The sequence below is a fragment of the Gopherus flavomarginatus genome, chromosome 5 (genome assembly GCF_025201925.1).
Source record: "Gopherus flavomarginatus isolate rGopFla2 chromosome 5, rGopFla2.mat.asm, whole genome shotgun sequence".
Classification (NCBI taxonomy): Eukaryota; Metazoa; Chordata; order Testudines; family Testudinidae; genus Gopherus; species Gopherus flavomarginatus.
In genome coordinates this window covers 136,065,918-136,080,824 of record NC_066621.1, presented here as the reverse complement: position 1 = coordinate 136,080,824, position 14,907 = coordinate 136,065,918, and the positions used below count along the sequence as shown (strand labels likewise).

Below are 14,907 nucleotides of genomic sequence, written 5' to 3'. Positions count from 1 at the left end.
GGCTAATTCCAGTTAATCGGTAGCACTGATCTGTATGGGGCAGTTTGGGCAAACACAAGACATAAGGCTCAGAGCCTCCTCCTTACCCCAGGAAATTGAGGGCACTAATTTTATATTGTGCATAGCCCTTGCTGACATAACATGAGCATGGAGCCAATTGTTAGGGTCTGATCCTGCAAATGCATGAATTTAATAAGACTACTCATGAATAAAGTTACTCAAGTGCCTAAGCATTTGCAGGATTGAGCCCTTATTCTGCAAAATGGCACTTCCTGCCGTAAAGAGCAAAAAGTTAAACACTTTCTCCTGGGTCAACTTTAAAAACCATTTTGAAAAGCATGGTTCTAATTCAAAAGGGACGACATAAAAATGGGGCAATTTCCCCAGACAGATCTGCTCTCTGTGCATTGGCTGTGCCATCCTTCCTGCTTTTAGTGACAAAAGTACATTTGTATAATTTCTGATTCCCATTAGTCCTGCGGAGACATCATGACTATGGGAGAGTGAGCTGAATTCTATTTCCTTTCACCCATTATCAACAGCACTGCTAACCAACTTCTCAGTGCAGGCCCAAATGTACCCCTGTGTAATCTGACTGGATAGTGTGTCTAGTAAGACACCTGTACTGCCTGTAGGTTCCTGGGATACCCCTTTCCTGAGAAGCACACCCCATTTTAGCCAGGTGCCCACAATGTCTCTAGGACATGTTGAAATGTACAATTCTCATTTGATGTGGGGTGATATTTAAGGAGGTGTTCAAGAACACACTTCACAGGTTTTTTTCCCTTCCTCTGTAGAAATAAATATAAGAGTTTGGGAGGAAGAGTACTGGGCCCCCGTATGCCTGCGGCACAGCAAGAGAAATCAATTCTCTCTCTTCCATATTTGAGCAACATTTTACTAAATAAAAGATAGAGGATGTATGGATGAGATTCTCTGTGTTTGAACTGTAGTGCCCACTCTTGGCAATAAAAATCTATATCACAGCACAGCTGAATTTTCCAGGACTATAGCAAAAGAATAACCCTGTTCACAAATATTCTGCACTGTTACTCTCTCATGATATAGTTTCTGAGGGGAAAATAAGTGAACAGAGATTTTAAGGACCTTTGCTTGACTTCAGAGGTTTATCTGAAGTCTGAGAGGTTGTGGTAAGAACCAGAACCATTATGACTCACTCGTTCCTAATCAAAATGCTGGGAGCATGAAAGGCTGTTCTTTTGTATAGAGACTGAACTGTGTCTTCTTACAAGAGAAAAATAATACACACCCGGGGAAGCCCTTAAATAATTGATGCCTTTTGCTTTTATCTGCATGTACCAATGACAGTAAATCTATGTACCTAGCACTAATGGATAGCATCAGTATGTCAATAATTGCTAATAAGAAAGAAACTGAAGGCAGTGCACTTGTCCTGAAGTGACTGATCCTTCTTATGTCTTTATCTACCAGTGTCACAATATTCTTGGAAAATTAAAGGAATAAATTTAAAAATTCTGTTCACTAATTGATCCTTTTGATCTCAGCACTTTAAAGTGCACAAGCATTTTTTAGGTGGAATTCAGTCCAGTGTGACAGTGACTTCTTTTAAACATTTCTGCAACTCTGACAGTTTGTGTGTCTCATATGCTATATTAAAAAGACAAAATGATACTTCTTTCTACAGGCTGTTGTCTTCTGCACACTTAACTCTCTATTCTGAACCAAAGACTGTAGTTATTCGGGAACCTAACATAAGTCACAAGCCTCTGTGTTACAGAAGTAAAAACCCAATGTTTAGACCCTGAAAAGCTCCCTAGTTCTTTCTAATTCAGAAATGTGAGTTTTACTATTAAAATGAAGTTTATTGTTAAAGTTACATTGGCCAGTTCATATCCTGCTATTTAAAAATCAAAAGGACATATTCACCAATTTTCTCTGTAATGTTTATCTGATCTGAACAATTATCCAGCTGTTCCTACTACATTCTTGTGTAGGCTGAAAGTAGTATAGAAATTTTGGCATTTACTGTAACTATAAACTTTCATTTGTAGGATTGTTTATTAGGCATATACATTCCAAAAGGTTGTTACAATTATTTTATATAAGATTAATGTTGTAATGTGGCTAGACAATACAGACTTTATAGTACAGAGTCAATACACACACACAGAGAGCTATAAATAGATCTGTATTGTCTAGCCACCTTACAATGCTAATCTTAAATATATCATTGTAACTTTTTTGCAAGTCTATTGTCTAGCCCCATTCAACATGGAGTCTTAAAAATACGGGGTCAAATGCTGGCCTCAATTACACCATACAATTCTCATTGGAATCAGTAGGGTGGTATTTGGACCATTACGTTGTAATCATATTATCACAGAGAATTTTCTATTGATGTTTTATACCCTTATTTACAGAGATTTTATTGATAAAGTTTTAATCTTTAAAGTGGTGTAAAAAATGTGACCAAGGGAATTATTTGGTCTTCCTCAAATCCATTAACATGAGACAAACTGTCAGGAACTGGAATATTAAAAATAGTTTAATAACCACATACAGTGCAGTAGTGATGCTTATGACTCTACAGACACACAGCACTAAATCCAGGAAATCACATGTGGTGGCCACAGGTTTGGCTACCACTCCGCTATCTCTGCATCATATCAGGGAGAGTGAAAAGAGCATGGGTCAACCATGATGTCTGGTACAGGAGGTAGTGAGTGGACTGGAGACGATGCCAAGATGACTGGAGAAGGAAGGGAGAATAAGAGAATGATGGTGAGGAAACCAAACCTCCTGCTCTAAACAGCCTGCAAATGCAGGAAAGTTTCAGAGCTGCATCCAGATCCAAACTTTACAGCTCTGATATTTATTCCCTTCTTCATCTAACACTCCCTAGCTTCCCTCCCCTCAAAAAAACAAACCAAAACCCATAAAACTACATGCCTATCACAACTTTCTGCAAAGGAAACATCCTGGGCCCTTGCAATTGCCAAGGTAATTCAGATATAAGCAACTTTCACACCCATCATGCCTTGCATGCCAAATATCAGTTTCATCATTAATATCAGATGCCAGCTAAATATTGTCAGTGTTGTCCTGAAATATCCCCGCTCAACTCAGAGTCCTTAACAAGCACACATAGCTCAAGCTGTTAAAGTCAAGGCCAGCTTTGCTGAAGAAGGGAAGCTATGCTGGTACGAGATCAGCCCTTTGACAAGGTAAGCAAGAAATCTTCATCCTCCCAGACTTCCACTCTGCCTTCATACAATGATAGTGACCTTCTGCTGACATAGGAAATTGCCCACGGTACAGCTACGCTGAACTAAAATATTCATACTTTTACCCTTTTTTTTTTTTTAATATTGCCCCCTCCCTGAAATGGAAACAAAGAGAGAAAAGAAAAATAGCTCACCCACCCACCCCCCCACTTCACGACCACTTTTAAAGCAAGAACTTGGTCTTTGACTCTTTGCCATCACAAGCCAGTCAAACTAAATTATTCCACTATAAATAGAAGAAGACAAATGCTTGCAGTGACAAAATACAAGTAGTGTTTTTAAATGGAATGCTTTTATTTAACAAAAGTCTTGGCACAGAATCGCTCCAATGTCCCCACAAGAATTTCCTTTCATGCAGACTATCTAGTGAATGTTTACACTAGGCACAGAAGGGCAGAAAACAAAAAGCTAAGAAATGTCTTCCTACCACATGCCACAGCCTCCTGTGCAGCAAAGTTTGACATAGCCAGTCATGTGTGTCAGGGAATGACTCCTTTTCAGCTATAGGCAGAATACACAAGGCACTGATTTTGAAAATAAAGCGTATTTTCTCCCAGTAAAGGACCCATCTTTATTACATTCAGCAGCCTTTTCTGCAGCCCCTTGCCATCTGAAAAGTTTAATCAATATGTTAACATAGTGCGTATACAGGGCAGTTGTTTCAGGAACTGTTCCCAGAAATTCTTGCTTAGAAGCTCCAGAGAACGAATTGTGACATTGTCATTTTGACAGAATCAGACTGCTTCCCTGATTAGCTAAAGTCAGTGTCATTTATTTTTCATGCCTTTATTAAGAAAACGTAATTTCGTAGGCTAGCCACCCAGTAACAGCTACCCGAGAATGTTTTGTAACTACAAGCATGTAGAACTCTGCTGATGCATGGGGTTTCTTCCCCTGCAATGGCTCAGGCTCCCTTCAAAACCAAGCAGGTTTGTGTGTGACTTTGCAATCTGAGAATGTGAACTAGTCGGCAGGACATTGTGGTAAATATAAATCTGGCACTTACCCACAACCAGTCCCTCGCAGTCTGACATCATGTGAACAGTTCTCTTCAACCGTACGTAGGAAAACCACAGGAAAATACAGACTCAGTTTCTTCTGTTAGGGTAGGCAGAGGAAAAAATATCTAACCCTTCTCCTATAATGTACATCTACCCACCCAGGGAGTTGTAGCAACAATCCCGTCTTTGCCTTCTCATTATGGGATGTAAAGATAAGAATGTGCTTTTGTGCCAAAAGAGCATGCTATTGGTGGATAAATTTGTTGTCATCCCTCCCCTCCCCTCTTTAATGTCACAGAGGCAAATTGCACTGCTTGAAAGGCCATAGAATATTTATGAAATGGCTTTTAAGAGCTAAGCTGAAAATCTGTATTGAACAAACTGGCTAATTGCTGTGTGGTGAAGTTTGTGGTGGGAGTTGCAGTGCTAGGACAGTGGTTTTCAACCTTTCTTCATATGCAAACTCCTACAAAATTTCAAATGGAGAGGCAGACCCCTTTGGAAATCTTAGACATAGTCTGTTGACCCCCAGGATCAAAGGACCGCAGGTTGAAAACCACTGTCCTAGGGCATTCCTAGTTCTCTGCTGAGTTAGTGTCACAAGGACTCATCAGGTTTTTTTTTTTTATCATTCTTGAGATACACTGTGTAGCTTTTGCTTTGGTATATATCTAGATCTATGGACTAGCTATGGGTTTGAACAAAGAGTGAAAACTCCTCAGATCTGAATGTGCTTTGACTCCACAGGAGTCCTGCCTCTTTTCAGGACATTCTAAACTCTACAGAGGAGCAGATGCTATTCCTGCTCCATCCCCTTTGGACTTCTGGGGAGCTCCTGGAGTAGGGGAGATGCCTGGAAGATGAGGCAGAAAGCCAGCTATACTCTCCCCAGGTGCATGCTGAGTATAGTTCAGTTACATCCAAAGATCTCATCCCCTTTTGTCAAATGCATGACATCAATGATGCAGGAGCCCTTGCTTTCCTTGAGTAAGGTGCACAGTGACACCACCAGATTGCCCTGTGCCATGCACCTCAAAGTGCACAGGATGGGCCTCTCTCCAGTTATTGTCCTGGATCATCCCTGCCTGAAAACACCCTACACAGGGGAAGCTGGGGAGGAAATCCCTGCACTGCATTCTGCCCTTGTTATTTCATTGGAGTGGGTGGAAAAGGTATTTCCCCTTAGTCTTTCAAAGTTCCTGGGCAAGTAGGGAGGTCCTGTGCCTCTGCACAGGCTCTGGCCCTCCTGGCCCTCTTTCATTCCTGGTCACTGGCATGAAGCATAATTGGAGAAGCTCTACCAGGGAGTGTCCCAGGCTGTGGCAACCTGTAAGTCTCCTGGTGGGTTATTCAGTGAAGGGATGCTCGCATGGATGGCCGCTATGCAGAGATGATAATAAAGTTGCATCCTGCATTCTATTTTCCAGGGATGCTCTACAGGGCTGGAGAGAGAGGCTATGGGCCCCCTCTGAGGCCTGTCCATTCCTCTACTCCCTCCTCCACATAAACCCCAGACTCAGAGCACCCTCTGTCAGATCTGGAGGGAGAAGGATGACTCCACAGAAGTGGCTGAGCTCCACTTCTGCATAGAAGGATAAGGAGAAGATCCATACGTGGAAGGAATCTTCCAGGCACAGATCTGGGAGGAACAGTCTGGACCAGCCTTTGGAGCTTTGCTTTTTCTCCAACTGTTGAGCATCAGAGCAGAGCACCATCTTGCACACTTTACAAAGGGCACAGCTGCTCTCCCCAACTTCTTGTGCAACTTCAGTGCACTTTTCACTACTTAAGTGTATTGACCACACATGCACATACAGCCTTCTTAGCGAGTCACAGTTAGGTCCCGATCTTGCAAGTGCTTCCACTCAAGCTTAACTTTATGCATGTGAATAGCCCCATTGAAGTCAGTGGAACTGCTCCCCTAAGTAAAGCTAAACATGAGTAAGTGTTTGCAGGATCAGGGACTTTGCGAAAAACCCTGTGCAAGATGCTTATGCAGGACATACAATTATCCAAATGGTTGTAGCTTGGTCAAATAAAAACTAATTTTCATTTTTACACTCATGACACATCCTCCAAGAGGGCTATTTCCATCCCCATTTTAAACTTTCTACCCTGAGTCATCAGGGCTATAAAATTGTTTGCTTTTTTTAAATGGTTATAAGAATTTTTTTTCTTGTGTGAAAACTATATTTCTCTCCACTCTCTTCATACTCAGAAAGGAGCAGAACCTTATTTACTCGGGGATTCTGGGGGGCGGGGAGAGAGGGGAATAACCTTTTGATAGAGAGCAAAGGTGAAGTTATGAGTAAGGCTGTGTTTACCATGGCAAAAAGTGCAAGAGCCATAATTTGAGTTAAAGAATAAAAGGGAGGGGAAATCACAACACACATTTGAATAATTGTTAAGATAATATGAGAAAAGTGTTAAATAGGTGTCAATAATGGCTCTAGGCTGTGATTTCCAAAGGACTGCAAGGGAGTCAGGCTCCATAAAATTCAATGGGAGTTGTGTGTCTATCTATCTTATGTATCAGGGGGTTGCTGTGTTAGTCTGTATCCACAAAAACAACAAGGAGTCCGGTGGCACTTTAAAGATTAACAGATTTATTTGGGCATAAGCTTTCATGGATAAAAAACCTCACTTCTTCAGATGCGTGGAGACTGATACATATGTTAGTCTTTAAGGTGCCACCGGATTCCTTGTTATCTATCTTATAGCACCCATCACTGTATTATCTAAGCACCTCCCACGTAAAACCTATAGAAATAGCAAAATCTCTTAATGGAGTTCCTGGGCCATCCCTTCTTTACAGGGTTTCTTGGAGGGATTTGAGGAAAATAAAAGGGCTGTTCAAACTGGGAGGGTCACTTCTGATGGAAAGACTTTCTCAGAGAGGAAGGTTTTGTAACATTTCCTAAAGATGATCAGACTCTGGATTCATCTGATCTCCTCTGGAAGGTTGTTCCAGAGTTGGCTCTCCCTCAGCCACCTTGGAACATCCCACCCCTAAGCAGATAGAGAACAAAGCACCAAACTCCATACAGAATACGTGTTAAAAATGATAAAGCACTAGAAAAGATGTCTTATGTGTCCTAGAACATTGTATCTAGTCTTACATTATGTGGTTTAATGCTATTTAAAAAACTCAGATCATTCTTGCATACTCTGCCAGAAAGGACATTCACAGAATGTTTGTAAGAATTCATGGAGTCTTGAGCATGAGCAAACTTCTGGTCATGGTCTTGGTCACTAAAAACACACAGGGTCCAAAAGTCACGGTCACTAAAAACACACAGGGAAAAATAAATTTAAGCACCTAAGTGACTTAGGATCCCACATCCCACTGATGTTCAATGAGAAAGGGCCAAATTTACAAAGGTATTTGTAGATTTAGGCACCTAAAGGGGCAGATACTTAAGCACTTTTGTAAATTCTGTTAGGTGCGTGAGTTAGACACCTCATTCCGAATGCCTTTAAATGGGGGGAGGGATAGCTCAGTGGTTTGAGCATTGGCCTGCTAAACCCAGGGTTGTGAGTTCAATCCTTGAGGGGGCCATTTAGGGGTCTGGGGCAAAAATATTTCTGGGGATTGGTCCTGCTTTGAGCAGGGGGTTGGACTAGATGATCTCCTGAGGTCCCTTCCAGCCCTGGTATTCTATGACTATTGCCCTGTGAGAAGGGGTGAAGGAATGGGGTTCTCTCCTGCTGGAGGGGCCCTTTTTCACTGGGGAACAGAATCTATGGCTCTTTTGCAATTTTTAAGAACAGGTTGGACAAACACCTGTGAGGGATGGTCTGGGTTTACTTGATCCTGCCTCAGCAAAGGGCACTGGACTTGATGACTTCTTGAATTCTAGAAAACATATACATGTATGACTTTACTCCCTGAGTGGTCCCATAGGCATAGGGGTTTGCAGGCTCAGGTCCTTAGGCCTGGCTTACAGGTGGAATTTGCCCCATTTCCAGCCATGTATGTAGCTGTGCTGGTCCAAACCCTTCATTGCAGTGGAGGAAGCTATGACTGGAATTGGCTGGACCTCGCACCCCACTGGAGTGTGGTAAGAGCAACAGGGTAGGCATGCTCTAGCATTACCCATGAAAGGGCTCAGCTAATCTCATCATTTATCTGGTGGTACAGATGAAGTGTTCTCATTCACTCTCCATTTATCTCTCTTGGCAGAGGGAAATCAGAGTGAGAATGATTTCCTGAGGTAATCAAGTCAGCTCTGATTATTTCAGTTGCAGTTTTCCATGAGCATCTTATAGTCCAATTCTGCAGGCATTTATCTCTCACGTTGGTGTGATTTCCATGCCATTTAAATAGAAAATGACTGAAATACATTCCTTCCCTTCTAATTTATGCAAATCAGGTTGGAATATTTTTTGCTGTGTGAAGAGATTCCTGTCTGTTAGGTGTTGGAGGAGATACAAGACCAAATAGGAAATTGGGGGTTGGGTGGGGGAATGGAAAGAAGCAGTCAGCTGAAATCAATATATTTACATCAGCATATAAAATCGTCACTTAGAGCATTAAAAAAAAATAGTCAGTCCTGCAAGTTCAAAGTATCCCCAGGTATTTTCCATGTATGAATCAGGCACATGTGAAGTAGACAGTCTATGCTCTCAACAGCAGAGGACACCTTTTTTTCCTAAAAGTTATGGATTCATTAATAAAAACATCTTTTGCCTGAATAAACATACTGGTTGTGGCCAGTCAAAAGACAAGGGGCCTGAATCTCCTGTCACCCGAGTATAAATCAGGAGTAATGCTACTGGAGTCACTTGAGTCACACTGTTGTAAAATGCACGTAAACGACAGGAGAATCAGGCATAATGCATCTCCCGTTACTGAACACTCCTCCAAAATACAAGAATTATCGGAGTCTGCAGAGGATGAACCCACTCTCTCCTGCCCCAGGTCCCACCCATGCTCCACTCCCTACCCTGGGGGCTGCACAGGAGTGTGGGGGTAAGGCTGCCTATGGTGACCCTGTGCCTCTGCTTCACTGGGGTGATTTCCAAAGGCCCCTTTCCACCACCAGAATGACATGAAGTGGTTGGAGTGGGAGCCATCATCCAGTTCCTAGTATTTAGGACAAAGCCATGAATCAGTCTTAGCTTTTACCTACACTGTGATAGTTAAACTTCAGTTCTTGATTATTCATACAGTAAAGTAATGGTTATAGAACAGGTGGTATAAAGGCCTCACCCTCTGCTCCTTAATCAATGGAAATTTTGCCTAAGGAAAGCAGGTTAGTTCAGACCCAAAGTACAATGACCATTAAGTGCCAGTGAAAGGCATTTTTCCCCCCATGATCTCCTGACACATGATCTTTTTGGATTTTCAATTTGGTGGGTAGAGAAGCGTAATATGCTTCTTGCAATACTCCTGAGGGAATTCTGTGCCAAAACAACAAACAAACAAACAACAACAAAAATCTGCATACAATATTTTAAAATTCTGCAAATTTTATTTGTCAAATAAATGCAGAGACTTCAGCATGGCAATAGGGAGCACAGGCCACTGGCTGCATGGAGGTGGAAGATCACCCGCTGCTCCTTTCCCCCTCCCCCGCACCTTCTGGGGACATGGAATCAGTGGTGAGGGTGCACCTGACCCTGACACAGCTCAAGGGCTGGGTCTGCCCCAGAAACACCCCAAGGCTCTGCCTCTCCACACCAAGCAAACGAGAGGGACAGAATCTTGGAAGCACGTCCAGCCCTGGTCCCCAGTCCAGGTGTGGGCAGGCAGGCTTATCCCGGCAGGATCCAAGCGTGGAGCGGGGGGCCCAGGTGTAGCGTGAGAGGGCTCTGTGTGGGGCAATCTGGGTGCAAGTGGCTGTAGGGGATCTGGGTGCAGGGAAGATCTAGATGCAGAGGGGCTCATTGGGGGGTGAAGGTGGTTGGGGCTCAGCAGACGGGGTCTGGGTGTGGGGGACTCAGTGGGGGGTTCCAAGTGCAGGAGGGTGGGGCTCATTGGGAGGGGGTTTGAGTGCATAGGTCTCAGTGGATGGTGGTCTGGGTGCAGCAGTGGTGGTCCAGATGCAGGGAAAGGGGAGGGGCTCAGTGGGTACCTGAATGCAGGGGGATGAGGCTCAGTGTGGGGTGATCTCACTGCAGAGGGTTTGGCTCAGCAGGGCAGGGATTCGGGTGGAGGGGGGTCAGGCTCAGTAGGGGGTCTGGGCATAGGGGAGTTTGGATGCACAGGCTGGGAGGATGGGGGAGCAGTTTCCTGTACAATGATCCCCCCATGGCTGAGTAGCATGGGGGCAAGATATGGGGAGCAAAGCTTCCTGCAGCCAGGGGATGTTTCTGGGGATGGGTCTGACCCAGCCTGGCTCTGACCACTCCTTTGCAGGAGAAGTCGTCATCCTGTCCTCCCGCATCCCTAGCCCAGCCCAGACTAGCAGCTGAGCCTGGTGCAGGGTAGGAGCTACCCGTCAGGGCATCCCCAGCCCTTCCCCCACTGCAGCAATTTACTTCTCCACTGGCTGCTTCAGATGCCCAAAACGGCACGCCTGTGCTACTGGGAGGGGCACATGACTACTTTTGCAGCTTCCCTTTTCTTCCCTGTCAGAAGTCATTTTTCTACAGGGAAGCAAAAAAATCTGTGGGGGACATGAATTCTGCACATTCACAGTGGCGCAGAATTCCCCCAGGAATATTGCAAGGTAACTTGTAACAATGACAATACATCACAAAGAAGCATTAAGGATTATTTTCTCAAATTAATTTTCAGATGTGGAAGTTGGAGAAGACTGAAAAAAAAAGGGAGGAGAATATGACATTTACATTTACAATAACATTTATAACTGACAGTAATATATAAAGTGATAGTAATTACCACAAATATATACAATAGAATTTACAGTAGTTTTGTACATATGAGATCCTGATATTAGACACACATTTTGCTCTATAGTTTGGGATTTTTAAAGCCAGATTCTTAGTGGTCACAACTGAATGTGAGCTTGGTATTCCAGAGAGAAAAAGTATCCATCTCCTCTGATGTCACCCCAGAGAGAAGATTAGAAGATTATCTGTGTCAGGTGGCAACAATCCAGCAGCACAGAATAGAACTTTGCACATTCAAAGAGAAAAAATGAAGGGAGAAATTCCAGCCATCTCTAAGAAACGTATATCTCACAAGTCTATTGCTGGCTCACAAAGAAAATGTTTTATGCAAAGGTGTTTCTATACAGTAAATAAAATAAGAAGATCAAAGACTTGGAAGAGGATTTGTCTTTGAGAAGGAAAGAGTAGATAGTCCATGAGTCTCAGTGGCATTTCAGTCCCATTCTATTTATAAGCAGCTGCTTTCTCTAGGGAGAAGTTACAAAAGACCACTGAAAATATTAATGCTAACTACCATTTGAAAGGTGGGATTGTTTTTTAGCTGCAGCAATGGCTGCTAATATGTTGCAATTCAAACTGAGCATGTAAGCTTAAATCCGACTTGCCGTGAGCATTTGTCTGGATAAAATGTGTTTGCACAGCTATTTGCAGAAGGTGAATACAAAAAAGGACACAAACTGGGCTTCTCACACTCATTAAGAAATGTGAGCAAATGTTCACCAGCATTCTTGCAGTATTCACTCAGTGCAGAGAGAGAGAGAGAAAGAGAGAGAGAGACTAATGTAAAGGCCATTCTTCCATCAATATACAGTAGATCTCCAAGCATAATTCCAATTAGTGTTAATGGGAGTTGACAATGTAAACTTTCCATGTGTTAATGGGTAGTCTCAAGGGGAAACTGAAGGAGCAAAAGAACAATTATACAATTTAGGCCTGATCCTGCTGCCCCTGGTTTCAATGGCAGCTTTGCCATTTATTTCCATGGGAGTAGGATTGAGCCCTTTATATTCGCCTGCAGCTGAATTTACTTTGCACTTGTGGAGGAAAAAGAGCTTGAATCCCTGAAGGTAAATATTATGTTATTGCATGGTGGATCTGAGGAGCAAGTGAGAGTCTAGCAAACTGAGAAGGCTTGGCAGCTGCAAAAATAAAATTCAGGAAGACAGATGCTCTCTGCAATGAGGCCAGTCTTAAAAGATTCACAAATGAAAGGGCTCTGCAAGGTTTTCAGTGTTTCCTACCAAAATTCCTATAAATCAGCCTTTTTGGGCAGGGAGGAGGAGAGGAGTAGAATCAGTTACATCCCCAGACAGCTCAGATCTCCAAGGTTAACTGACAAAAGACTGGAGAGCTGGAATGTCCCGGGAGGAACTAAGAAGGGGCAATGTCATCCTTTCAGAAGGAGAAAGCCGCCGCTTTAGTTATGGACTGTAAGTGCTTCAGAGACTAATTGCTGCCGTCTGTGACCAAGGATTTCAATTCAGTAATAAAGGAAGGTGAGGTGCCAGATACCATGAATTATGGAACCATGCTGGGAATACTAAATCTTGTTTTAAGAGAAGGAAAACCACACTCCTTTATTGAAAGTATGAGGATCAATGCCAATTAGAACACTAGAGAGAGCAGGTGAGACAGAGCTGAACCTCTCGCCTGCGCCTGAGAGAAGGAGATTTATTAAAAGTGGGCCCAAATAGAACAATAAAAATAGAATATTATCAGGCCTGATTAGTCCCATGTTTTAATGAATAAGGCTTCATCATCTTTTGTCTCTAATATTTTCCACCTGTGCACATTTAAATCAAGACAGACATTGTTACCGTTAAAAAAAAAAATTACTTGCCAACGATGACCATAAAGGGGCATCCGTGAGGTCATAGCTTCTCTCCATATTTGAAACAGGAGCAAAGCGTGAGATATCTGCCAGCAAATGCTGACTCATTTAGAAATAGAGTGACCAGATAGCAAGTGTGAAAAATCAGGACAGGAGGTAGGGGGTAATAGGCACTTATATAAGACAAAGCCCCAAATATTAGGACTGTCCCTATAAAATTGGGACATCTGGTCACCCTATTCAGAGGTGTAGCAAGAGGTGTGCTGGATGATCAGGCCAGAGGCTGATACATTTACCCCTCTATAGCAATGGTTCTCAATCTTATTTGATTGAGCCCCTCCTTCTTTGTGTCTGTAATAGTTTACTCCCCCCATCCCTCGCCCCACAAGTACATCTACTGATATAGGCAGCAGCACTTCACTTAAATCAGTTTTGGCTTTTTTGTTTTTCCACTTGAGTTTTTTTTTTCTGTTGCACAAATGAGCCAAGGATCCATTGTAATAAGAGCAAAAGCAAACTGCGACTGTTGTCCATGTGTACACTCTGGCCTTATCTACACTATGGGAGTGAATCGACCTAAATTACGCAACTCCAACTACGTGACTAACCGTAGCTTAGGCTGACTTACTGCGATGTCTACACCATGCTGGGTCGATGGGAGACACTCTCCCATTGACTTACCTTACATTTCTCTTTCCAGTGGAGTACCGGAGTTGACGGCAGAGCAATCTACGGTCGATTTAGTGAGTCTTCACTAGAACCACTAAATTGACCTCCAGTGTATTGATTCTCCACAGCCAGCGTTGATCCCCGGTAAGTGTAGACAAGTCCTATGTTGTAGCAAACAAATTAACATACAGATGGCAACGACTTTCTATAACGCTATGCAAGCTTAACAGAAATCCATCAAAATGTATAGCACCATCTAGAGTCAAATGCACAGTGCTATCTGAGGACCTGCTATGTCTGGAGGAATCAGCTTTGCTAGTTATTCATTGCTGTGGATAAAATGTGTGCAGTACATTTTTCTTCCTAAAGCTTCTCACAAATACATTCTGTGCCTCCCGGGAGGCCCGCCTCCCATTTTGAGAGCCTTTGCTCGATAGCAATCCCAGTTTGAATCTCATCACATCTCATCTCATCACAATTACTTTACAGATTCTCCACAGCTTCTGACTTTTGGGAATCACCAGCAGCAAACAGCAAGCACCAAATAGGTGGTAAAATCAGATGATCCTCCAGATATTTTCCTGCACTGAAATCAACTGCAACCTTCAAGGTGCAGAGTCAAGGTCTCCCATCCAGGGAGATGGGATGAATTAAGAGATTGCTAATGGGATCAGAGTTGAGCAAACAATGGAAGAAAACTATTCACTAGGGTGTTCATAAAATCTGCAGCATAATTCAGTCTGCTCACATTCACACCCATTTTCATTTACTTCTTTGCAAACATTTGTCAATGGCATTGGATGGCAGGAAAGGTTGCAGAGGAACTTTGTTTTTTATTTATTTGGAGAATAATAATAAGAAACACCATTACAATTAGCATAAACTGGTAACCTTTCTGTCAATGTTTGCAAAGAGGCCAAAGACTCGGTGGGAATAAGGAACGAGCAACTCCATTGCCATTTAAGTGTCCTCTCTAGGTCAGGGTTGATCAAGGCATCCATGGATCTCAAAGTGCTTGAGGAAGTCAGTATCTTTATTTTATAGATTAAGAAACTGAGGCACAGGGAGAAATGACTTGCCAAGATAAGAACATAAGAACGGCCGTACCGGGTCAGATCAAAGGTCCATCTAGCTCAGTATCTGTCTACCGACAGTGGCCAATGCCAGGTGCCCCAGGGGGAGTGAACCTAACAGGCAATGATCAAGTGATCTCTCTCCTGCCATCCATCTCCATCCTCTGACAAACAGAGGCTAGGGACACCATTCCTTAGCCATCCTGGCT

At 43.0% G+C, this 14,907-nt stretch overlaps 1 protein-coding gene across 1 annotated transcript in view; it reads right to left on the bottom strand.

Moving 5' to 3' along the window:
• EML1 (EMAP like 1) overlaps window positions 1-4,433 on the bottom strand; it is a 230,324-nt gene extending 225,891 nt beyond the window's left edge. Inside the window, exon 1 of the mRNA XM_050954124.1 lies at window positions 4,273-4,433. Within this exon, the coding sequence (XP_050810081.1) occupies window positions 4,273-4,303 (31 nt within the window). The 5' untranslated portion in view covers window positions 4,304-4,433. The remainder of the gene's footprint in view (window positions 1-4,272) is intronic.
• Between the last annotated feature and the right edge of the window lie 10,474 nt (window positions 4,434-14,907).